We start from the raw sequence: 26127 nt of genomic DNA on the forward strand, positions 1-26127 counted from the left end.
AGACATCGAAATTCTTGAAAATTGTAATTTCGTAAGATAAAGCATGTAAGAGAATAATAACTATCTGTTGTTTCATATATACTTAGGCGCTGTTTTCTTTGAACCAATATCGATAATTTTACTGATTGCCTTGAATAAGGTAAAATACATCTGCGTTTTCGCAAACATTGCTGATAAAGAACCTTCTCCAGTTCGAAGTACTTTATATATGAGTTTGTGAATGAAAACTCCTGTGATTTTGTAATGTTGTGAACCAGGCTTAATACTCAAAATAATAAAGTGAATTTATGTTAAAGCATATATGTATGAGCTCACTTAAAGAGAGAAGAGAGCAAGAGAATGGCAAATATGTGGAAACTTGATTCGTAATGAAATAATATAAAATGAAAGTGACTAATTAGATTAAGTGATGTCTTTAATTGTTGATTGTGGCACAAGCGTATGAATATATCCTGAGTAAAGTCGACACATAAAATGTTAATTTTACGTCCGCTTACCATTGGTTTGCGATCCATCCCATGTAAAGAAGAAAGGCGCTGTAAACTTTGGCATATAACGGTTTCTTGAGATTGCTTTACTGCACATAAACCTAAAATGTTACACTGTACTTAATAGGTTAACCCGAAATCCGGCAGAATCTCAAATATTTGCAAATTCGCAAGCCAATGAGAGAAGACACTACACTGCTGCTGGTTATTTGGTATGTAACTGAGAGTGTTTCGCGCGATTTAGCAATAGAATTACATTCGCACAGCAGCGACGACAGTTGAATGGCGACTGACTGAGGCGGAGAATGCATGGATGGAACTAAACTATATCAGTGGGCCATTAAATGGGCATTTAGATAAAGCAACTACGCTGTTGACATTTGACAAAACAAATAGAAAAATGCAACAACACTAAAAAGCATATGGTAAATTGTAATGAAATTAGCGGCGACAAAAAGTCAACAAGAATGAAGTGAAAACAGTGCGAACGGCAAGAAATGCAGCGCAAAAGTGGCCGAAGGGGTGTGTGTGTTTGTAAATGGGCTTTTGAGGTTGCTGGAAAGGTTATTGCTGCTGGTGTTTTGTATTATTTGCAAATGCGCCTATAAGTTTCCAAGTGGTATTTATGAAGGCGGCTCATGCGCCCAACAGTAGGCAATAGCTTTAAAGTATACCGATTTCCGTACTTAGGCACTGATTTATTGTATGTTGCACTTTTACGTATGTCATGTTTCTTGCCACATTATATTATATTATTTTTGTAATGGCTCGTGCTACGCGCCTTTTAGCTAATGCAGCATGTGCGGCATTAAACGGTCGCCGAGGTTCAATGCGTGCAGCCGCTAAGTAGATTTCCAGCGCTGCAGACATGACATTTGACGCTTGAAAAGAGAATCGGTAAAATGCAGACAGCATACAGGAGTATATATGTATGTATGTATATATGTATGTGCGGGTGGGCTAAGAATGAAGAATGGTGCGATTGCGATTTCAAAGACATGCAATAAGGCGTAAAAGCAGCTACAAGTGTAATGAAAGAAAAACAGACAAAACAACAACAAACTAAACAAACTCAACAAAACAAACAGGCAAATACAAATAATTTACAAGTGAGACAATATACAACAGACGATATTGTACGAAAACCAAACAGAAATTGGAAATATGCGGCAAAAACAAATGGACAACGACAAAACGACACAAATAACACAAATACAGATAGAGACAAGCAGACAAATATTCGGTTTTCATTCAAATTTCTTACCTTTGGCATTGCACAGAAGCTTTTGCTGGCATAAATTATGCAAATTTAACTACTTTATCGGAAATATTTGCGAGCAATCGACATTTTTACAGAAGTATACACCAAATGAGTGAATATTTTTTATAAATACATATTTTGTTTCGGCGCAAGAAATCGGTCAATGCAAAAATATTTTATTTGTAAGCAAAACAATGCGGCGCAGCAGAAGTCGGAGCAATGGGCGAGCGACAGTTGAATTTGCATTTGCATTTGTTTTTGATATTTTAAAGCGTAGCAGATAATAGAAAAGTTTTGTTTGTTTTCGATTGTTTTGTAGCATACATTTTGGCGTTTAACGAACGTGCATACGAGCGAACGAGCACGTTATGCGCAGGCATGTAAAGAGAGACACAAGAAATACACATGTTTGCATGGTTTCATATATGTTTGTACGGCTAGCTATAGATACGTATATATGTATATATGTATGCAATAAAATACGTTATAATATTATATTCTAGGCTACGTCTGTAAGTGGGTAAGTACATATATAAGAGTGACCACATATGCGTGTGTGTATGTATGTGTACTTGTATGAGCAGTACATATACATATAATTAGGTGCAACTCAATTAGCTTATAATTCAATTCATATATGATTAATTTTCGTAATATTTAGCTAACGGTAATCGTACAGTACTTGATTAGTACACTTTAGAAAAATCCACAAATCAAAAAATATACAATTAATTATATACAAAAAAATCACTTTGACCTTTGATGTGCGCTGATTTTATTGAAGCTTTAACTGTAGGCTAGCGAAATTTAAAAGACCTAAGTCATTTAAAAGATCTCAGAGTTCTCAAAATCAGCATTTATTGGTTGCGAATCGAATGTCCAATTCAAACTGATTATTAGAGATCTCACTAACTTGTCACTTGTCTTAGTCAAACGAATTGTCAAGTTAATATAGTCTTTGTGTGTCTTTAATGTTAGAATCAATCCTAAAACCATGAATTCCAGATATTTTGGCTGTTGCAGTTCGAAAAAATATTCGCAAAATTTGAAAAATATCTTCAAAATTTCGATTCGAGATAATAAACTGAAAATTTGCGCTAATGAGAATTCAGAAATGTTGAATACAATCACTTATTCCGACAAAAATACATTAATTTTTGACTAACTGTAATTGTTGAAAAACCTAATTACGAAAAAATAATAACCGAAACAACAGAAAGTTAAACAGAAGAAAACAGGATACAGTACACCAAAAGTTAAATGAATTACAATAAATAATACTCGTACTAACAAAACGGCTATTAAATAAACAGAAACAGTATCTAAAAGTGAAATACAAGCTATCAAATGATTCTATGAACACACTGCGTGCAGTAAATGAGTTCTCGTCTAGTTCTCGATCACTTACTTTAAAATTAATATATGTGACCTGGTCGTGCGAAAACTAGTTTTCTGGGAAAAGCTGTTAAAAATAATCGTCAGTTTCTCGTTATCTCATTAATTGTTCTCCTTTTTTTGACACCTAAGCCCCCTTTCCGTAGACCAGGTCACATATAACATTCATTGAGTATTTTTGATTGGAAACATTCAATTCTCATTTGGAATTATTGCGTTGAGAAGTTCTGTTTAGCAAGTTTTTACTGTTTTCCGATTTCGATTCGAACTACTCACTGCACACATTTCAACCGTGGCACACAGAGTTACATTCAGAGCTTAGAAAAACGAAAAAAAAAGAAATAAAAATGAAGCACAACAAGCGCAAAAGCTTAGACTCAAAAGAATTCACCACTCCCATAGAGCTTTCTGATAGTCAGAGGTTGAGACACACTGATTGCCATGAGCGTAGTAATGAATGAAACGAGGAATGCGGAAAAAAATGTGTGTGAAAATGTTTATGAGAATATGACTGGTAGCAAGTGGGTAAAATGCGAAAATGTGTGAAAAGTGAAATAAAGAAAAAACTTTTTTCAGTTTTTAGAAAAATAATTACAATGAAAACGGTTTATTTTGTTGCATATTTGTTTACTGTTACATAATATACATTTATTTTGATATTCAATCATTGTGATTATGCGACAAAAATTTAAGCGCTTCGACATATGATAGGTAAACATGTATACAAAATATGAAATAAAAAAGAGAACTTATTGCAGACGTACTTTAGAAAAACGAGTATATAAAGATTTCGTTTTGATATTTTTTCAAGTTTAACCTATGGTTTCTAAAAGTTTTGGCTTCTAAAAATGCGCGAAATTACACAATATATTCGAGTTTTGCAACAAAAGCTTTACTGTTATAAGACGAATAAAAAGTTCTTGGCGAAACATTTATAGAAAATAATTTACAAGAGAAAAGTAGTGAGGAGATTCGGCCAAAGAAACGAACGAGCTTGTGGTCGCACGACTGAGTATGTGAGTGGGGTTGAACGACACCAGCAAGTGTTCATGTGAGTTGATGTAGAAAACTGAGAGACTTTGAAATAACATACTGTAAGTTGAAGTTAAAAGATTTTTAGAGCTTTCGGAAAGAGCTTCTTCAAATGAAATACAGAGAGTTTAATTTTAGCTTGGAATCATTGAAGCTTACTGGCGGTTATAATTTGAGGTGCGGACCCATTATATGCATTAAAAAGTTTAAGCCGCTGTTTAAGAGAAGATTAAGCTCACTATAAGAGTAACAAAATAACTACTTAAATTTTGCGAATTCGTATTATTTATTTCAGATGCAGAATTACCACTTAGGGATCACCATAAATAAATAATAGCCCTATTTGACAGTGTCGACACTCGTAATCTCGCTTACGTTTACACCACTCTCCGCAGTTAACTTATTCAACTCATCGTCTAACATATCGTTGATTTCCTGTACCAAAGCCTGATCGCTGTTGCCCTCCTCAACAATTTCGTCCGTGGTGAAAGTCTTTGTTATTTCGATATTGACAGGCGCCGGCGTTTTCGGTAAAGGTGGTGGCGGCATGTCGTCTGAAGGTATATAGAATTTTGAGTTTTCCACAGTGATTATCTCGTCCACCTTCACTACGTCTTTATCGGTCTCTGGTGCTACATCGCCCGTCGCGCTCGCTGCAGTTGGGGCAACCGTTGGCGTGTTGTCGTCGCCAAGTCCGAAATTCTTCCGCAAGAAGTCGAATATATTTTTTGTTTTCTTTGTGTTTGGATTCGATACAGCTTTTGCGCTTGTTTTAGTTGTAACGGTGGGTGATGCCGGTGGAGTGGTGGTGGTCACCTTAATTTGTGTCTCAACGACGTGTAGACGTCCAACTATCATATTTTCATCTACGGATTCAGGCGTAGGTGGTCCACTACTCTGCTTCAGAATGGGTTTGCCTGGCTGATCGGCCTGATTCATGGAGTCAGAGCCACTGATGCAGCATGGTATTGGTTTAGGTATTTTGGACTTTCGCTGTAAAATGGGTGTGCCATTGTTTTTGCTACTAGCGCCAACTGGTAATGCCGATTTTAGGTGGCTACTGTGCAGACGTTCTTCGGCGATGATACGTTCGCACGTTTCAATCAACGCACGAGAGTGCGCGGCCCTCGCCACCATTATTGGCGAGTTCGGTTTAGAGCTGGGATGCGAATTATTTGATTTCGAGCTATTTGCAGTGGCAGCAAACATATTTGGAGTTATTGTTATGTTCTTTACTGTGTCGGGTGTGTCCGGCGTGGTTGCTATACTGTTGCCAGATGTTGGTGTACCGGGCGGGCTACGTTGTTTTGTCGGTTTTGCTAAGAGACCGTCACAATGACGTACTTGTTCAGCGGTGACTTCATCGTAGCCTGTTAATGGTACCTGGTCGTAAGACGGTAGATCATTTATGTCAATCTTTTTACAGATTTTTTCCTCTACCGTATGTTGCCGTTGAGTCTGCGGGGTCTTTGACTTGAGCACAATCTCAACTGGTTTTCCAGAGTCATCACATTCGCGTACCTTTTTCGGAGTGACGTCAGAGTAGAATGTGCAAGGAGGACGCTTGCTAGGGGGCAAATCATTCACGTCAAGCTTGTCACATGGCGACTCATCAACCGTTTTCTGCCTTGTGGGCAAGAATGAGTTTGTGGGCTCAAAAGAGTCCAGGAAGTTACTGCATAGTGCCACATCAGTGGGCGAGAGCGGTGAATGTGGTGATGCCGGTGGTGTGGCCAGCTTAAAGAGTGTAGAGACATTTGGTTTGCATGGTACCAGTGGAGGAATTTCAGAAGGCATTGTAATAATGGGTGTTAATGAGTCATTTGGTTTCAAAGGATCACCAGTAGAACGCACAGCTGCTGTTGCTGACTTATTTTCGGAGCCTGGTGGGTTGCGCACAAGCGGTAGGGGTTTGAGAAAGGAGCGGTTCAACTCTTTGCTTTTCTCAGTCTCAACTGGGGGTGTGTGTATCTGGGCTGTGGTTTCGAAAGGGCCTGTGTAAGCGGTGGAGTCACTTGAGACAGTTGATGTTTCGGAGATAATAGAAAGTTTCTTTAATTCATCTGCACTAGGCGATGTTGGAGTTAACTCGGCTGTTATCACCGCTTTGACTTGCGGTTCCTGCTCTAATTTACTATTTGTTTTTGTTGTAGTCTCTTTAACCACAGCAGTAGTTTCCATGCTTGCGGATGAGTTGAAGAAACTTCTTTTTGCTGGCGTAGGCGACTGTGGTGGCGTTTGCGGTATGCGACTGCGTGGCAAAGGCTTCGGTCCGGGGACTGGTGGTGTCGTCTTACCGACTTGCTGATTAGATGCCACGTCTTGTGAGAAGCAATTGGAAAGTGCTTTAACGGTGTTGGGTTTCGGCAGCTCATCCGGATTCAAGATGGTTACTGGCGGTGCACACATAACAATTTCAGTGTGATTTTGTTGCTGTTGTTGTGGTTTATATGGCACAGTTGTCACATCTGGTTGTCGGACTTCATGTGAAGGTTCATTGACTGCATGCGCGCTTGGCATTGATTTCATCTCATTTGACGCAGCTGTTGTTTGCATTATTTGATTAGAAACTGGCATCGCTTCACCGGTCCCGGGCAATGCGGTCACTGTTGAATGGGACTGTTGCCGATGTTGTTGCTTAGGAAACTCAATACCGTTATAATGCGTAACATTCATGGGCGAGGGCGATCGACCGAGTAGTGGTGATGTTGGCGTTGTCGTTGTTGCACCAAAATGTGGCACATATGATTTTTTTGCCGGCATTGTTGGCGTTGGCGGTTTCCCGGTTGGGTTGGTGCTCATATTCTTCGAATTGAATATCTCAACACGACCGTTGATGCTGAACGGACTATCGTCGGGTGATTTGCGTACGGGAGGTGGACTGTTAACGGGACTCATGACATTGTAACGGACCGACTTGGGTGACATGGGTGGCTTGCCAATTGGATTAACAGCACGCGGTATCATGGAGAAACCGTTAGACATAAGCACGCTCGGTGATGAACGTGGTGGGGGTGTTGGTGCGCGTACTGCTGACGGAGATGGTGGTGTTTGCGGTATAGTGATCGGCGAAGTGCCGTGGGTGAAGGGAAAAGGAGAATGTGGTGACACAATTGAAGGGGACATGGTTGAAGACTGAAATATTTGTGTGCTAATTGGAGTATCGTCGTCCACAGCGAATGCGGTGGGCGTTTGTACACGATCGATTGACTTTGAAATATGCATCGGTTTTGGTGAAAGTGGGGCTTCAATTTCTGTGGGTGGTCGAACTTTAGGTATGGCACCGTTACACTCTGAGATTGGCTTCACTTCATGCTCTTCTGCCTCGTCTAATTCAATGTCGCTCTTAAATGTCTCTTTGAACATACGCAGCAGATTGCGCGCGTGGACCATCTCATTCGAAGGCTTTCTTTGCAAAGTAGAAGGCGTAGCAACTGTTAAAGTGTTACCCGACACCTCCTGTTCAGCTTTAGAATAAATTAGGTTGTTTATTTTCTGCTGTTCTTTTTCAATATTAGCTAATTGTTCACCAAAACTACGATTACCATTATCAATAGTATTTTCAAAACTACTTTTAACACTACTGGATATGGTGGGGTCAAGCAATGATTTGTTAGTAGAACTTACACTAAATTCCATTTCGCATGGCTGTTCGTTAGTTGTTTTTTTGGTGGACACTGTGTTCAGGCTGCTGGCGATGGCGTTCACTGCGCTGGTGGACAGTTCGGCAAACTCCGCTTCTATTTGGTTCACTGCATTAGCTGCTTCGGTTAGTTGCTGTTCTTCCAGTGCCAGCGCTGCAATAGCCGCATTTAGTTGTTCTTCCTGCTCGGAGATTTCCGTGGCTTCGATTTCGCCATCGGCGGTGTGAATACCGCTGTCGTCACGATCGACATCCTCCTCGGGCGCATCGACTTTAACCACAACTTGTTGTGGCATCGTAGGTTGGGATACGGGCGCACCTACTTCTTCCTCCTCCTTAATGCTTACCTCCAGCACGGCTTTCTTCTCATTCTCAATAAGTTTCATGCGACGCTCTTCCTCCTCGTTCTTCATTATCTCCAGTTGGCGGGCGTCGACAAGTGCTACCGGCGCCTTTTTCACTTCTTCTTTGGTTACGGCATTCTGTAAACTAGACAGACGATCCTTCAATGGTGGCACTGGTATATCGACTAACTTTGCGCTGGGTACCTTACCGGCGCTGCCGCCATTCGTTGAATTGACTAAATTTTGTTGTTGCTCTAAGCTTTGCATACGCGATCGTATGCTCGTGATGTCGCCTGATAGGCGTTTAACTTCACGCTTCAATGTGGAGTCGTGTACTTCGCCATTATTATTAGACACACTTTCGTCCAACTTGAAGCGATCGCGCAGTGTAACGCGTGGCACAGCTACGCTGCCAGCGCCACCATTACCCACCAGCGACTTTGGTTCTGAATTGGCATTTTGATTCTCGAAAATCTCTTTACGCTTCGAAATATCGATTTTTGGTACATCCACTTTCTTCTCCAAACCCTCTTGACTATCACTGGGCGAAGTAACTTCGAAGCCGATTAGGCGATCCTCAATTTTACTGCCGCGTCGTGTGGGATAAGTATCGCTCGGTACTGTATTGCTGCAGTCTGGGGTATTTTCTTTCGAGGAGTTGTTTTTGGAAATTAACGCCGGATTTGTGTTGGCATTATTGAGCTTAAAATTGGCTAAAGCACTGCCGCCGCTGGCGCGCGAGACGCGTTGCTTATAGTCTTGAATGGCGCCCTCATAAGTGTATTCGCATGGATCGGGAGAGCTGCCGGGCGCAGTGCTGGAGGAGGTATCGTAGCCTGGGGAGGAGATGTATTCACGCGCGGGGATGCCACTAGGTTTTTGGTTGTTCTCAAATATGGCTTTGTCGAGTTCGGCGTTGTCACTCTGCGGATGAAAATATAATATAAGTAAAGATTTAGTCGACTTTAAAGAAAACATAAGTGTATCATGTCGTCTGAGAAGGCAATGACCAAGGCTTTTTTGCTTGCTTTTTGTTAAAAATCTATACTTTCTGCAGTATCCATCAAATGCAGAGGGCGATACTCTTTATGGCCTTACCTTTCACGGCAGGTACTTCACGTGATTAATTGCACGATCGAAAGATTTTAATCCGTCGTGAAGTCTGATAACGTTTGAATAGAAAAGTATAAGTTTTTCAAAACAAGCAAGCTGAGGGGACTTATATTGGAGCATCTGGGGAGTCAAGCTGTGACCCTGACATCCATTGACAAGCGGTGACCGTTAAATTCTTTTCTGTGCTTCTTTAAAGCTTCTCACCACAAGTATTTACGAAATTCCTAAATTCATCTGTTTGCTGTAGTTGTTGTATGAGTGCTACAACTGCTGTCAACATTGTCATGTAGAACGTGCTCACAGCGTATACGATTGTTAAGCTGATCGACACGCTCTCAACTGTTACGAAGAACAAAAGATCAAACAGAACAAATGTTCAGCAAGCGCATTACAAGTGTATTTATGTCCACGGACACACTCACACACGCTCGCAGCGTAACGAATTTCGAACAAAACATGAGTACACAATATTTGGTAATGAAAAACCCAGCGAAAAGGACTGGGTATACCAAAGAATTGGAGAAACAAAACGTTCTGATATGTTTCAGCAATTTAATTGATTTTACGCTTTCGTTTTGATTTCAATTGATCTATCTGCTGTCGCAATGCCTTATACTTTTATTGGTATTTATTTGTTTGACAGGGGTGATATTGCTTAAGAATATTGTGACTGATTCAGTTTCGTTGTGTTTGACTTTTGATATCAGCTATTGTTTATCAACATTTTTAGTTTGATTTTGTTTAGAGTCGCAAGCCCTGAGCCCTGTAAGACGCTGAATGTATAGACCCGGAAAAGTATTAACATTTGGAAGGTAATCAACAGATATGGATTTCGAAAACATTGCTGCGATGGACTAGTGGTTTAACTTCTATTTCTGCAGGTAAAGTCCTGACGCTCTCGGTTCGTCTAATATTCCTATCCATAATAATAATTATAATTTTTAGCGCCGACGCTTAGGTTTATATTGAGAAGATTCAAGTTGCTCGAAATACTATTCTAGAAGCTTAACCGAACTTTTGAATTTAACATGTAGCGGCTAACTGTGCTCAAAGTGAACGCCATAAAAGTGCAATGGAAGCTTCCCCCCGTTAGCGGCTCTGGGGAAACATTTGTGCAAAATGTCTGCTAAAATTAGGCAGTTGTGATTGTAAAGTTAGACGAGCAGTTAGCGACTACTATAACAAGAAGCCGGAGAAGCAGAAAAATTAACGATTTGCTAATGAGTCTCTGGCACTGTTGGACAAACAAAGCTGCGGCTAATTTAAGTTTGCGCGTAACTTCCGCTTTATCTTCAGCTGTGTATGTGTATGTGCTACAAAATATGTGTGAAATAATGATAATTAATGCTTTTTCAACACTGACCTAATTGCAAGTTCATTGTTAAAGCAGTGAGAATGCTCCATGATAAGTTTAGAAGAGAAAAAATCACGAAAGCAGAAACTTTAAAATTCAAAATGCCTGCTTGGCAAAAAAGTGCAAACTAGAAATAGAAAACAAAAAAAACACGTCGAACTATTCTTGTGAATCAAATACTTTTATTGATGCTTTGATATGTTCCAGATTTGCATCTCATTCGCGCATGGTCCATTAGATTGAGTATTCGTCACTTGAAATTTGGCAGAATGTGTTCCTATGCTAGTTTCATTTTAATTTTTCAAAAACTTACCAGTACACTGTTGTTGTCGTAATCCTCCGATTGGCTGCTCTTGCCGCTGGCACTGCTGGTGCCAATGCCAAGGTCGCTCAGGTCGTTCGATTCGTCTTCATTGTAAACGGCTAACGAGGCCAATTTTGCGCGACCGCGTCCACCACGTTCACCTCTGTAATAATATGGCATTTGTTGTTGGATGTATTATGAGCAAATAACAATAATTCTGAAACAGTTTTCTAAAAGACTCTGCATGGAATATATATGTTTAAAGTAAATTTTTGGCGACAAGCCATATAATTACTTATGTATATTCTTCTTTGCTTCAATATTTCTCACCTTTCTTCGATCATTTCGGAGAATGTCTTCGATTTTCTTCGCGTCCGGTCGTGTTCTTCCAATTCGAGTTTTTTCACTTCCACAACTCGATCGATGATGTGTTCGACACGTTTTCTACGCGACGATTTCCAATTGTCCAAATTCTGAAAGTTCAAAAGCAAAGCAAAATTTATAATTTTTGTTAAAAGAAATTCACGCTTTAATTGAATTCTAATAGAGTTTATCTCTAGAAAAATAACCGATTTTTTCTGTTGCTTAATCCTTTTGAAGCTCGCTTTCAAAAGATGGACACCAATAATATTTTTGCATTGGTTTTTCTTCTAGGATAAGCACTTACTGAAGCCTCACAAAAAAAATCTTTATTGACAAATTTGTTCGAATACAAAATTTAGATAATGTCAATGTAGTGTCTCCCTGGAATATACTTTTATATCACTGGCGCTCGATAGGATCGCTATCAACAATGCGCTCTGCACCAATGCAAAATTCAGCCCAAAACCTAGGAACTTTCACTAAAGACAAACAACTACAAGCTCGTAATGACAAACGCTGAATAAAGAAATATACATAAAAAAGCATAAGTACTTTGATACAACAACACGTACGCAATGAAAAATTAGTAAAAAAAACTGCAGAAGACTTATGCAACGACACTAAGTGTGCTTGCAACGATTTGGCCGATAACGACTTCCTTTCCCATGAGCTGGCCAAATCAAACAGTTTACTCAAGTCAGACATGTAGCCGTTTTGAACAAACGTACACTCATACATACATACACATGCATTTACTTCGTCTCACTTATTGGGTAAGCCAAGCTAGTCGAGTTAGCCGACTCAGCATGTCAAAGCCTCACTGGGCCAATTGACCAATCGAACAAACAATGGCGGGCGCGTATTAATTGATTTTCACACGCATAACTACTACCTAAACAGTAGCTCCGAAACGTGTGATTACAGGCAGAAAAGTGGAATGAGGAGACGGTCGGTGAAAAAATCGTGAAAATTATAATAATCAAGCGATAAGAGAGTATCGGAAGGCGAGAATGACTTTCAATTGGTGTTACTCAAATATTCAATAATCAATTATAACAGATTTGATGGGTTTCGTGAACAATATGCACTCGTTAAACGAAAAGAAACTGAAATTCATAAGCAAATGACTTGTACTTTAAATACTTGAATAGGTCAATTGTTGTCGGTCGAAGGGAAAGTAATTCGGTCGAGCAGAAGAAAATTTAGAAAAATCAGAATTGAGACAGAATTATGATAAAAATTTGAAAATTAAATGAAGGTTTTTTGATACATAAAATTTTTATTTCCTTCAAAGATTCAACTTTAACCTTTTAGTATATACTTGACCGAAATATGGGTGATGTCTCTAATTTTACTTTTAAGGAACAAACATACTGCAAATTTTTTCAATTTGGATGCTAACATTAAAAAACGGAAAAGCTACTTTTTTAGAGAAGTCAATCTCTGGAAAAGGATTAGTTTGGTCCAATACCCAGCGGTGTATAATACATAGATTGTTATGGATCTGGCCATAATGTATATACTGTACGAAATAAAAAGAATCACTGTGCTTTGTGTTACTTCACGGATAGGCGCTTCTTCTACGAAGAATGGAGCATTTTAATTGTAAGTCGCTTTCAAAGGGATAATCGAAGCTTTCTCTTAACATAAATACAATCGGAGGTTTGCTTATCGAAGTAAGATCGCTCTTAAGACAACAGTTTGATTACGGCGCAATGTTCGTTCTAGCTAACGGTGAAGCTTCTCTGAAGGATCTCTTACTTTCTCTTTTTGGTTACGCTATTGGTTAGTCGATACGCCGTTCCCTAAGTATGAACGAATCCATTTGAGGTGTAGTTTAGGTCAAGCGATCTATAAGACTCCTTACTCCGTCGATTTCTCTAGCAAGATTCAGACCTTGATAAGGCATTTGTAGACGCTTGTTTATCGATGTGAAAATAAATGAAGCGCGAAACCAAACAATTGCTTTATTACACTATGAAAATAAATGATGACAACACAGAGTGACGCTGGGCCTGCCTAATAACGGCAATTGCGTAAGTCTTACCTTAAATGGATGCGCATACATAAATATGTATGAATGTACTTATGTAATATGTACGGCTAATGAGATTGTCATTATTGTCGCTACTGTAAAACTACAAAAACAATGTTGCCATTAATTTGTTGCTTTTTTGAAATTGTCTTGTAAATGTTGCGCATGTTAACGCGGACATTTAAGTAAAAAAGCAAAAGATGCAAAAAACTGGATTAAATAATCACTAGAGGTGACAACTGCCGAAGTCAGCCAAAAAAAGAAAGTAATTACAAAACTCAAATGGCGCGAAGTTTGACTACTAAATAAACAGCTCGGTACTTTGCGCAATTGTAGTGCACATTTACTTAAGTATGTGTGTGTGATTTGGTAAAAATTTGCATTCACCACGTTCGGCGCAAGTACTGTGTGGCAAAGTTGCATAACTGCAATATGCGCAAACATATATATATGAGCAAACAAAAACAAAGGCAATTGCAATTGATATTGGCAGCATAGAAATGTCTGTGCCAGTATGTTAACCACGCCCCAGTGAAAAATGTTACAAGCACAAAAGCCAACACACACACACACGCATTCGTAAACTTTAAGCATGTGTACGAAAGTCCGGAGCATTTTAACTGGACCGAGTGACAAATTACGAGCGTTGACGAGCTTTTGATACCTGAGCGGAATTTTTCAGGCTGCAACATGCAACGCTCACAGCAAACGGCGCAAGCGCAAGCGCCAGTGTTGAATAATTGTTGGTGCGCGAGTGGAGAATAGACCGAATTTCGATAAAGCGATAACAGCTGTTCAAATGCCACTAAATGCCGTTCGCATTCAAAGCGTTTTGCCTGGACGCGTTTAGCGCAAATGTGCCAATGACGGAGACCGAAATGACGTTGATAAACAAGAGCAAATGCTCGCACGCTCAACACTCGTACAAATTGCCGTCTTTTATCGTCGTTCTGTGCGTATTTGTCTGCTGTTTTCGAAAATTTGTCACGATTCGCGCTTATGATTTCGCTGGGCTTGGGCTGCCTCCGTCGGCTGCCTTTCAATTTTTATTAGCATTATTTATCTAACTTTGCCTAAAACAGATACAGAAAATATAGAAAAAAAGGAAAAATAGTTCAAATGCAGAGCGGCATGTAATTACACAATACGAATACACGTCGAAACACAAAAACATTTCAAAACGCGTCCATAGACGAATGCGATTTTCGTTGGCGAATTTCAAATTATACACACCCAAATTTAGTTTGATCGTAAACACCGTAATTCGTGAGCATTAAAAATTAGTTGCTGTTGCCATTTTATTTCCTTCTTTATAAATTCATTCTTACTACAAATACACACAATCACACATTTATTTTGGTTTTGGCGCACACACTGAACCCACAAAATCGCATGCGAAATTTTATTGCGTTCAAAACAACAAATTTGGTTGTAAACAGTATTCGTGAAAATTTTGAATTTTGATTTTTTCGACAGGAAATTATAGAGTTGACTATGTTGATTGACGAAAAGTAAGAAAGCAGCAACGAGTCGATCAGTTCGATTACGAGTAGTTTCTAAACGATTAGGCAATAGCAATTAGAACAGAATATCTTTTCGTATTTTATCAATAGATGTCGTTGCAGTCGCATATCTCGAGTGAACCAATCACATTGTGTCATACTATATAGTGTTGGAAAGGCGAGATTTTAAGCTTCAAGTTTCATCCAAAAAAATTAAATTCGGTAAAGTTGAAAAAAAAACAGTTACAACTGTTCACAAATGAGTGAAAAAATTAAGAAATTTGGAAATTTCGATTTACACTGATGGAATAATGCTTCTAGCAGAAAAATGGCAAAAAGCGGCCGACCAAAATGGTACATATTTATTTATTTATTAATACTATAAGTATAAAAGAATTTGGAATTTTTTTATCAAACTTTATGCACTGAAACATTTTTTTATCAGCTTTATAATATCTATAACCGAAGCACAGAAGGAAGTCGTTTGGTGGTTTAAAGGAAATAAGTATTTGAGAGGATTCTACATACTTCCGAGAGGCCATAAGGTCAAGCCTTATTTGTGTTAAGAAACGTTGTTATCGGTCGAATATAGTTACAAACCTCAAAATCGCTGCTGAGGATAGAGATTAAGTTTGTTTGGTTTTTAAAAGAGTTTACTGAGCAGATTTGAATTTCATCTTCTAAAGAACACCTAAACTAGTAACTCAGCGCCTTCATCATTCAGGCCGTCGTCCATTTTTCAAACAAGTATGAATGAATTCAGACCTTTTCCGATTATATGGCAAATTTTGAATATTGTACACCAAATGAGCCACAATCATGATGAAAGCCAAAATTTGCAAATCGGCAATTCCTTCAAGTACCGTCATTTCCAATTTGTTTGCCGGTGCCAGCTAATAATTTGTATATCAGTTTTAATCATATTTCTATTTCTCATAATTGTCAGTCAGCTTTTCAACTGATACTCCACCTTAACCCAACCTAAGGGGATTTGTCTCCGAACTTAGTAACAATCTTCCTATTTATGTAACTAATTCTGTATTCGTATTTTCCAAATGAAGGATACGAAAGTGTCTACTTACGTTTTGCCAATCCTCGGGTTCTTCTTTTTTAATCTCCTTGATCTTTTTCACTTCTTCAGCCTTCTTGAGCTGCTCCTGTGCGGTTTGGTAGAGATTGCATGGTTTGATCTGTACAAATTGCATCGGGTTGTAGGACGGTGGCGGCGGTGTGGGACGTGTGACGCGCGCCTTGGTCACATATGAAGTGGGATCCGGCGATATTATGGACTGTAGAATATGTAAAAAGATACAAATATATTCTGTGGACATATTTTTTTCAAAAAAAAAAAAAAATCTGTGAATAAATAAAATTGAAATGTTAATGGGCAACTGTGTATGTGTAATTAGCCTAGAATATTTTGCATTTGCATCGCAGTGTTAATTCTATAGTCTAGCCTCGTTGGAGGTGCGCCTAGCGCCGACTGGCCAGTAGTGGCGTGGTATAGCTGTTCATGAAAATGGCTTTGTATGTATGTGGCAAGCTTAGCACGTAGGTGCTGCGGCATTTTCTCCAGGGTGATTTGCATTTTTTATTGGCGGAACGTGTTGTAGGGTCTGACGCGTGTCTGCTTATTGCTTTATTGTCTTTCCATATTTATTTTGTTATTTTTCGTTTATTATTTTTTAATCCGCTTGGAAATGTGTGGAAATTTCATTTGTTTCCGACATCACTTCACTCACCTTCCACTTCAGTGCAACCGCTTGGCCTCTTGTTACCTTCAAGTGCACTTTGACCCGTGTATTCAGTATTGTCGGCAATTTACTGTTATAATATGTGTTAGTGGGGGTTTTTAACGCCTGATTGACAAGAGGGTGTTTCACATTTAGCTGACGGGTTAGTTGGTGTTTTATCTGCTTCAGATGACGTGTCATAAGTATGTGTGGATGAGCTTTAACCCTTCGATGGGCTCTTGAGTGTTAATGTCCAATAAAAGAAATGTTCACCCCACTTTTTAAGTCCATACATTTTCTATAATGTGCCACCCCTTTTCAAATTGCCTTCCTCCGATTTGTCATGCGTTTCGACGTAGATGCTAGGTGTGCAATAGTATATGGTTAATTGACTGAACAAAAAGCGTAGTAAAGAGAATTGCGTAGTGCAATTATGGTAATAACGGTAATACCGGTAAAAACGGCAGAATGTATATTTCTGTGCTCTAATAGGCATTTGAACCTGCTTTTTCCAAAAGTAAATTAGTATTATTCTCATTGGGTATTTCGCTTTTAGGGATCTCAATGTGAAGATTGAAACGTGCAATATCCTGCAAACGTCCAGTCTAGCAAAACAAATGTTGAGAGGTCTTAGATATCGAACGATTTGTTGGGTAGTGATTCAAGAACGCAGAGGTGAGAAACAATAGATTTCAATCGGCGTTAGATTCGATTTTGATTCTGAGGAAAGCTCATCATACAAGTTGTTGATAACAAAAACAGAAATTGTAATATAACCGTGACCCAGTAAAGGATTAAACTTTATATTGCCAGAGAGTTCAAGCCAAGATTATGTTAATAAATGTGATAAAAATATCGGTCCAACATGTATATTCTTAGTCTCGACGTCGGCAGAGATTTTCGAATTTATTATAAAATGAAAAACATTTTTAAAATGGAGCTGATTTTCCTATTGGGGACATATTAACAGCGGAAATGTTACACACATACACATGTGTAGGTTGGTGAATTTCTGCGGCAAGTCTGTCGGCCGGTTTACTCTGTGAGGGCGTCTCAATGTGCCGTTTTAATGTGGTTTATTGACTTTTGAAGTGCTTCTTTCCTGCTCAGCATGCGCTGCTTCAAAGCAATGCTGTCTTCTCGACGCAACGTTGCCAGCGGATATTGATGCTCAAGAAGAGCAGACGATAACAAGCGGACGAGTGTCACCTTTACTAACATGCTTATATACATGTTTACATACATGGACAATGACTAAAGGCATTTTGATGATTGTGCACAATATTGATTTTGCATTATCTAAGGCATCGGGCAACTGCTAAAAATGTTCAGTGACTTAAATTGGTCATATTTGTGGTTCTTTGCTGTGGTTGATAGATTTAAAGATTAGCTACAGATTTCTAATTAACATTAGCAATTGCAACCGCAAGTGAAATTTGAGCTCCTCAAACGAAAAGAAAGAAATGCAACTAGCGACATTGTGCGGATGTCAATACAGGCAAGGAGTTAAATGAGAACGATACTTAATGCGACCGCAAGATCGGTACTTTTCATATCACTTCGCCAAACGTTTAATATTAGCGCTAATTTGCTAAATATCTGTTAATTATCTCTTGAAGTCAATAGACTCGAAGAAAGCCGCACAATAATCTGTCATAACTGTTAAAGACTTGTGTATATGTATGTATGTGTAAGGAACACAAAATGTATATATTGACAAGGTTTTGGTAAAAATCAAAATGCTGCAGCATCACTTTTAAATCGTTCAGTGAAGTCTACGGATCGATTAGAAGCAGTAGCCGGACGTGCCTAAATGTGGGAAAATATTTTTGCTAAGAGCTCTTAATTGATTGACCTAAGAGAAACTGGATTTTTCGTCACATTTACATATCTAAGCACTGACTAAATGTCAATAACAGTGTATTTGAATGACAGTGATTTTTATGCCTTTGTGTTTGTCAAGTGATTTCCATTTGGCTGATTTATTTATGCAAATTATTTTATTTGAAAAGCACTCATAAAATTGAGAGAAAGTAAGAGAAGAACCTTACTCAACTAAAATAAAGTCAGTTTTATTAACGAAAAATGCAAAAAGTAAGTAAAATATAAATTTAAAGATAATGGCATTACAACAGAAAAGTCGTTTATTCAAACAAGTTTGAGCTTGAGAGTTTTCTTATTTTGAATGGTAGGAAATTACAGTTAATTTTTATTGCATGAGCCGAGACACTGATTGAAAGTTTCTTTACTTTTTATACTGTCAATCTTCTGACCAAAATTATCAACGGCTGGCAAAACTCCCAACTCTGGAAAACCCGAACCCAAACTATATTTCTGTATTTTTTTTGCATGTCAAAGATTCAAGATGACATAAGTTAGGTTAGGTTATGCTGGCCGTCAAGATGATATAGTTCCAGTACAGAATGGGGCATTACGATTTGACGGAATAAAAATCAAACTTTTTTTCGAACGTTAGATGACATCTTTTCGGAAAAACTAGTTCACATATAGAAATCTAAATAACCCCAAGCACTGTGGTAAAACCCAGTGATAATTCAAAAAATAAAAAGTAAGGAATAACTAAGCTCGGGCATAACCGAATATTTCGTACTTTTGCAACTTGCAAAGATTAAAGCCAATACTTTCAAGTACATAAGGCCTGTTAGTAATATGGGGTCTAGGGAGAGTTTGCCTCCGATTTTATTCATATAATATGCATCGTTTTAAGAAAAACACGCTTTCTCCATTTTATTAAGATAACTCACATGTTGGGCGCTATACGCGGTAAAAAGTCTCCCGGAAGTTCGAAAATATTTATTTAAGGCATATATGGGGACTAAGGGAAGTATTAGCGCAATTCAACGCATTTTTACAGATATACCATTGTCAGAAAAGGGTTATCCCTGAATTATATATCTCACACATTGACCGATGTTTTCGATCAAAGGTCAACTATAGATACTGGCGTCCAAAAATTCAGTGCCAGTGGATTAGGACAATTTTTGACCATTAGGTGGCACACTATAAAGGCAATATTCGTGTAAAGTTTTATTTCGATATACATACATACTTTACTTGTATTAGTTGTTTCATGAGTGGTACACTGGAAGGGAAAGAATCAGATGGGGTTTAAAATTTTTTAGGGCTTAGTTATGGTACACTATAGGTTTTCGGTTAATGGCGTTTTGTACCAAGGAACGCGCATGTCAAGTTTCATCTAAATATCTCAATTTTTACTCAATTTACAACAAATATGGACGATTGGAAGGACGAACGGAGAGACATACAGTCATCCGATGTCTAACTCGATTAGGTTTAGGTTATAGATGCAACCGTTAAGTGAACAAAATATTATACTCTGTAGCAACATGTTGCAAGAATATACAAATTTACAACTTTTTAATGTTGGAATGTAGGTACATACATATATGCAATTTACCGTTTTCTTGCCAACACCATTCGCCTGATTGCTGCCGCTGTGGCCGTTCGCTGCGGACGTCGTTGATGTCTGGGAGATGGACATCTTGCCGCCATTTAGCTCTTTGCCCTCCATGTCGTCATAAAACTCAAGCTGTGCTGCCGCTTCTTCTTCCTCTGCTTCTGCTTGCAAATGATCTCCTTGCAATTGTGCGTACTCTTGTTGTTGCTGCTGCTCTTCTCTCTGTGGCTGTGGCTGCGTCTGTTGCACGTTCTGGCTCGTGTTGGCGATCGTGCGCTCACATTCTGTAGGCATTTCAAGTTCAGCTGAAAATAGTTTTCAGCACTGTGCGAGTGTGTGTGTGTGTGTGTGTATGTGGCGATAATAGATTTTCTTAATAAATTCTTTTTAGATTTCCGCCTTTTCTGATTTTATATTTTTGGCTTCAAATGCGTTGTTTGTTTTCCAGCGCAAGTATGTGCAACATCGTAAAAATCACGCGCGTGCAAAGCTCACATGAATTCCACAAATTGATATGGATATTTTTCGTTCAGAATCAATCAACTGTATTTTTATCGTTTCTTCGCATTCATGCAAAGTTGATAAAAGACTCACTTGTTTGTTGTTGTTGGGTGTCTTGTTTTGGTTATAATTTCCCCTTCCTCTTTGGCGCGTGGTTTCTTATGAATAATTTTGTTTTGATTTTAATTTATTTCTGCTTATTTTTCTCCGCAGTTCCGGAGGTGTCAGATTTTCGATTATTTCCACTGATTTGCCCACGCTTGTGGTGTTTTTGTTGTTGTCGCTTTGAGTTATGCACGTTTCGTTATTTGCTCAGCTGCAGTTGGAGTTATTGTCTTGTTGTTGTGGTTTTATTAACTCAGCATTGCTTGTGCACGCTGCAAGTTCGACTTTCAGCGTTTATCTGGAATGATAAGAAAATTGAAGAAAATATTATTAAAACATGAGCAGCTCCAAACTGCGCTGCAAATCGCATTCAATTAAATCTAACACAATAATTAATAAAAATGTGTTTTTTCTTCTTTTCTTTGTTGTTTGCTGTCAGCTTTGCTGATGCGCCTACAAATTTTGTGAAGACAACGGCTGCCCGTAATCGAGACAAAGCATCGCTAACAACTCGACGTGGGCGACTCTCGTAAACAGCCCTAAATGATACATTTACAAAAACAACGGCAAAAATATGTTAGCACCAGTCACTAGGAAAATAAGTGCGTGTCAAATTTCTAATAAAATGTTGCCTTAGTACCGATCAATGGCGCGCAACTCAACTTACGTGGGCAGCAATTAGTTTGACATATTCGGCATTTGAAAGCTTTTATAACCGATAGTTGTTTCGCAAGTGTTTTAGCGCTTAAACACTTTAATGACTTGACCCTTTTTGCTGGGAAATCGCGTCTATACTGGTTAGTCGAAAAAGTCTTTTCGTATTTTGTAGTTGCAGTCGTGTATTTCCAGTGCTACCAATCACATTGTGTCATACCATAAAGTGTAGGAAAGTTGAGATTTTAAGCTTCATATAGCGAAAGAAAATATTAAATTCGGGGAAGTGAAAAAAGTTACGACTGTAAATTAAATCATAATTTTCACAAAATTTTAAGGATACGAAAGACTTTTTCGACTACCCAATATATAGATTTCCCCTTAATAATGTTTTTTATTAAACTTTAGAAAAAATAATTATGTTTACACTGTAGTTTTTGTTGGCCATTTTAAGATAAAGTATATTTAGCTAGTTTACATTTGAAATCACTATCCTCTGTTTATCGTTTCCGTTGCTGCAAAAATTTGAAATTCTAGCCATTGCGTTAATTAACCTCTTTCATCAATTGCTATGAAATGTCGGCGAATTTCAAAGCTTCCAATTCCATAGAACACAACTTAAGGCGGCGATCAGCTATAGTTAAAGGAGGGGGAGGAGTAGGGAGAGCACATTAAAAAAATAATAGAATAAAAATTTGAAGTCAAATGAACGGCCACTTTGTTGCATGAAATCTTTGTGAAAGAAGCGAACTCACACAAACATGCATATGCAAACCATACATGCAAACTACACACAGCATGTATGGTTGTATGTGTGAGTGCGCAGTGAAAACAATAGCTTTGAAATGAGTACGCGGTATATAGATACCGCTATGAAACAAGCAATTAATAATTAATTAAGATGAAATAACATAAATTCATTTTTAACAAGCGAGCAATGACAACAACATAACCACAAAACACGTATTCGTAACAACAGGGCACAACTTAAGTATTTCGAAGTCAACAAACTGTGTGGAGAGACCAAATGAAGATGTTAGGAGCGGCGTAAACCCTGTAGGGAAATACTTTCGCTGGTCGAAAAATGCAATTTTCTTACGATTTTACTCTTAAATAAAACTCTATCCCTAAGAAAATTTCCTAAGACATTTTTAGCTATCTTATTTCAATTCAGTTTTCTTATATATAATCTCATACGATAAGTAAAACATTTTACGTTTCTGTTAAAAATTCTCTTCAGGTTCACAGTACAGGGAGACGTCTAAGTTTCCAAATACGCAAACACTTGTATGCTTATGTCAACTGCGCGTAATGTCTTGTAAGAGATAGCTGTGCGAAAGCGGCAATCTGCAATTTTCACTGACGGCAACATCTCTCATACATACACACATTGAAGCAGCAGAGACTTTTCAATGCACTTTGTATTTATATAATTTTGCGACTTTGCAAACTTCAAAGCTGCAATTGACAGCCGACGGATCGGTGGCTGAGACCATTCCGAACTGCTGGCTGTCATTGGTGGCGTTGATTTTATTGTAATTTCTTACTGTGCGTAGTGGGGTGGCTACTCAAATTACGCTGTGAACGCTCCGAATGCCGCACAATGCCAGCTCGTTTTCTTAATAAGTTTGACCCGCATCGCATTGGTGGGGAGCGTGGCGGGCTGGCCGAAGCGTCATAATAATTGCGTGGCACACACACATGTGTCCGCCACTGTGAGGCGGCATCTTTTCACAACTTCAACAACAACAACAAAGGGAGACAGCATAAATGCATTAGCTAATAAGAGTGACCACACACGCATTTATTGCCAGCGTTGCATTGTCGGTGTGGAATAATTGTTGAGTTTTGTTTTTGTTTGTGTGTGCTTTTCCATTTTTTTCTGCGAGCAATTCATCATTGCCTACGGCTTGACCGAAGCGTGCAAGTGTTTTATTATTATTATTACTGTTATTGTAGGCATTTGAAGAGGCTTTGAAGTTTTATTGAGTGCAACAGGCAGTTATATACCCGCAGCAGCGTCGCGAATGGAGAATTATTGTGAAATAAAATGTTGGAAATGCAATTGAAGTGCGAAATGGCATCTTTCTGCATACTTATGGCGGTAAGCGGATCTCTGCCAAACGCACACACACACACACATTGTGAGCTAAGATTTATAACTAGAGAATATACATATGCGTATGTGTGTGTGTGTGAAAAATACTTGTGGCGAGTAGTCTCTTTGACACTACGTTAATTGCTGCCATCAATTAACGGTCGCTAAACTTATTTTATGGTAAAAATAGCTGCACTTATGGCATGTGACCCTTTTAACGGCTTTCCAATTTATTGCCGACTATCGTTAACGCTTTAAGTGAGAGTTAGGAGCAGATAAAGGTGGTATGATGACGTTTCTCTATTTAGCACTCGCTGAGGTCATTTCAATTCAGCAATTCTTTTACAATTTCATTTACAAAACAGTGCTACTTTACATGAATATGTTGCCAGTGAGTCACTCACACCCACGATTGTGTGAATGCGCAGTTTTCAATAATTTTTCAATAATTTAATTAATGTTTTGACTATATTTGCGCTGGAAGATTTATATGTATGTTACTTAGAAAGGGTTTATATCAACCATATCGAAGTTCGGTGTTCCCATCGTAGATTATATTGGGAAAGTTGTTTTTGTTTTTTTGTAAAAATTTCTTTATTTATTGAATCAGCTTGTTTTAAGAATAACAATAAGTGATAAAATCCGAGTTCTATTCAAAACTTAAGAAGCTTAAGTTTGTGGTTGAGCATTTTTGCTGAGATATAGTTCTTGAGAAGGCTGATAGATCTTTTCTTTTCCAGCGGGTTTGATTACATGATTCCTGCAAGCCATTAGCTAACAGATTTGGATGTTCCCGAAGTTTAATTTCGTATTTCTTTATGCTGGAATCTACGTCTTTCTTTGTCATAGGAATATCGAGATCTTTATGAATGTTTTTATTAGGAAAATATGTACTATGGTGAACCCGTCAAAAATTTTTGAAAAAGTTAAACTAATATATTAATCTAAAATACGGAAAATGTACTTAAGAATGTTCACTAGGGTGACCATTTATAATTACCGTTCATTTTAAGTGCAGCCCTAATGTTTAGAATTTTGGCAATTTTGCGCGTTCAAAATCTAATTCTTATGTAAATAATGTACTCACTTCTAGCTTAATCTATGTGCGTATATTTTATCTGTGCGACTTAAATTTATAAAGAAATTTTGTTTTTTGGATTTTTTAGATTTGCTGGCAGACACCACAAAAGCTTGGGAATAACAAATGAGTTAATTGTGCGACTTGAAAGGTCGTATAACAAATTTGACAACTGTAATGCAAATTTTGGTATTTTTTGGCTAATTATGCGGCTCGCAGTTGCTGACATATTTTGTAAAATGTCAACAAAAATACCAATGAGTTGCTTATTTGGTTGGCTGATTTGAATAAGAATGAATGAAGACACAAAAATGAAGACCGATGTGGAAGCATGGAGTTATAAAAGTTAACAACAATAGAAAATATGAAAAGAAATACCTAACTGAGAGGCATAACAGCGCTGCGATAGAAAAATGAAGAATGAAGAAAACAAAAGTTGCTACAAAACTGCGCTTTCCACAAAAAGCAGCAACGCTGTTCGTTGAAAAGAATCTCTAAGATGAAGATAACCATAATTATGCTATCATAGGAAGTCTTGGATCATGGATTATTTAAATGTATGTATATACAAAAATAATAAAAAAAGGTAATGATTATAAAAGCCAACAACATAAAAAGCGACAGATAAATAATAATTATTTGGATAGAGAAACGGCTTACACGAATTAACTGCCAGAAGAAAGCCAAAAAGACCTTCACGGCAACTTGTAACTGTCTCAGGTGATTAAGTCAAAATAGTGGTGAAATTAACAATGACCTGCAGTCAGGCAGCAGTAAAATATGAGGAGGAAAAACAAACCGAATTCATAAAACAAGATTTTATAAAAATAAATGCAAACAAGAATAATGTAGAAAGAAATAAGCGTAAAAGCGAGTAGATCTCTTGACCTCCCCATAAATGACTTCAAAAAGTCCAAACAAAAATAATAAGCATAAATTTGCCGGACTTGCGCCTGAGTTGAGCTGGCGATACTTTAATAGTCGCTCAAAGTGACAATACAGCCGACGAACAGTTATTTTAATGCAGGTGTCATTTATTTTCACTCGAAGCAAAAAAAAAATTGCTTGCTCGTGATTCTAATGCAAATAGTTAACATTTTTGAAATGTTTTGTCAGTTTGAACTTCACTTCGCCGTTAACGCTTTGCCTTTTGTTGTCACTCGGCAAGTGTCAGCTGTGCTGTCAAGCAATGTTGACAATATGCAGAGCGCTGGCAATAAAAATGTCATAAAACCAGAATGCAATAAAAAATGTCACATGTTACTCACATATAATATTTGACTTAGTGCTTTGATTTATTTTATTTGCTTTGCATTTTCCATTTAATAATTAACCTCGGTTGTTGGCTTCAAAGAAAGTGCTTTCGTGAGTTGTAAAAAGCGAAAAAGGCTGTAGAGAGTAGAGCTGCAGTGTGCGGGATGTCAAATGCATTTTGAAGCAAAGCTTTGAGGCAACTGATGTTTTTGATCTAAAATCACAGAAGTGACTATGTAATCTGTTGAATCGAAAGTAAATTTTTCATAATTTTTTTTTTATTTTTATAAACAAATTGTTTCGCTTATTCTTTCATTAAATCTTCATATGCATACATACGCATGTAGGTATGTTTCAATGTACATACATATGTATTATGTTGTTGGCTATATGTATGTATGAACGTAACTTTAATTGGAGCAATAAAGTTG

At 38.0% G+C, this 26127-nt stretch overlaps 1 protein-coding gene across 9 annotated transcripts in view; it reads right to left on the minus strand.

Moving 5' to 3' along the window:
* Positions 1–26127, minus strand: part of LOC126750882 (uncharacterized) — a 124397-nt gene that overhangs the window by 7989 nt on the left and 90281 nt on the right. For 6 of the 9 annotated variants that reach the window (XM_050460644.1, XM_050460647.1, XM_050460646.1 and 3 more), the window contains 7 exons: positions 19992–20910; positions 15917–16123; positions 11265–11407; positions 10944–11097; positions 7804–9087; positions 1753–1801; positions 498–589 (listed from right to left, as the gene is read on the minus strand). In XM_050460644.1, the coding sequence (XP_050316601.1) occupies positions 498–589; positions 1753–1801; positions 7804–9087; positions 10944–11097; positions 11265–11407; positions 15917–16123; positions 19992–20300 (2238 nt within the window). In that variant the 5' untranslated portion in view covers positions 20301–20910. The remainder of the gene's footprint in view (positions 1–497; positions 590–1752; positions 1802–7803; positions 9088–10943; positions 11098–11264; positions 11408–15916; positions 16124–19991; positions 20911–26127) is intronic. The other 3 variants (XM_050460649.1, XM_050460653.1, XM_050460652.1) reach the window with 3 other exon arrangements.

This window comes from Bactrocera neohumeralis, chromosome 2, assembly GCF_024586455.1.
Source record: "Bactrocera neohumeralis isolate Rockhampton chromosome 2, APGP_CSIRO_Bneo_wtdbg2-racon-allhic-juicebox.fasta_v2, whole genome shotgun sequence".
Lineage (NCBI taxonomy): Eukaryota > Metazoa > Arthropoda > Insecta > Diptera > Tephritidae > Bactrocera > Bactrocera neohumeralis.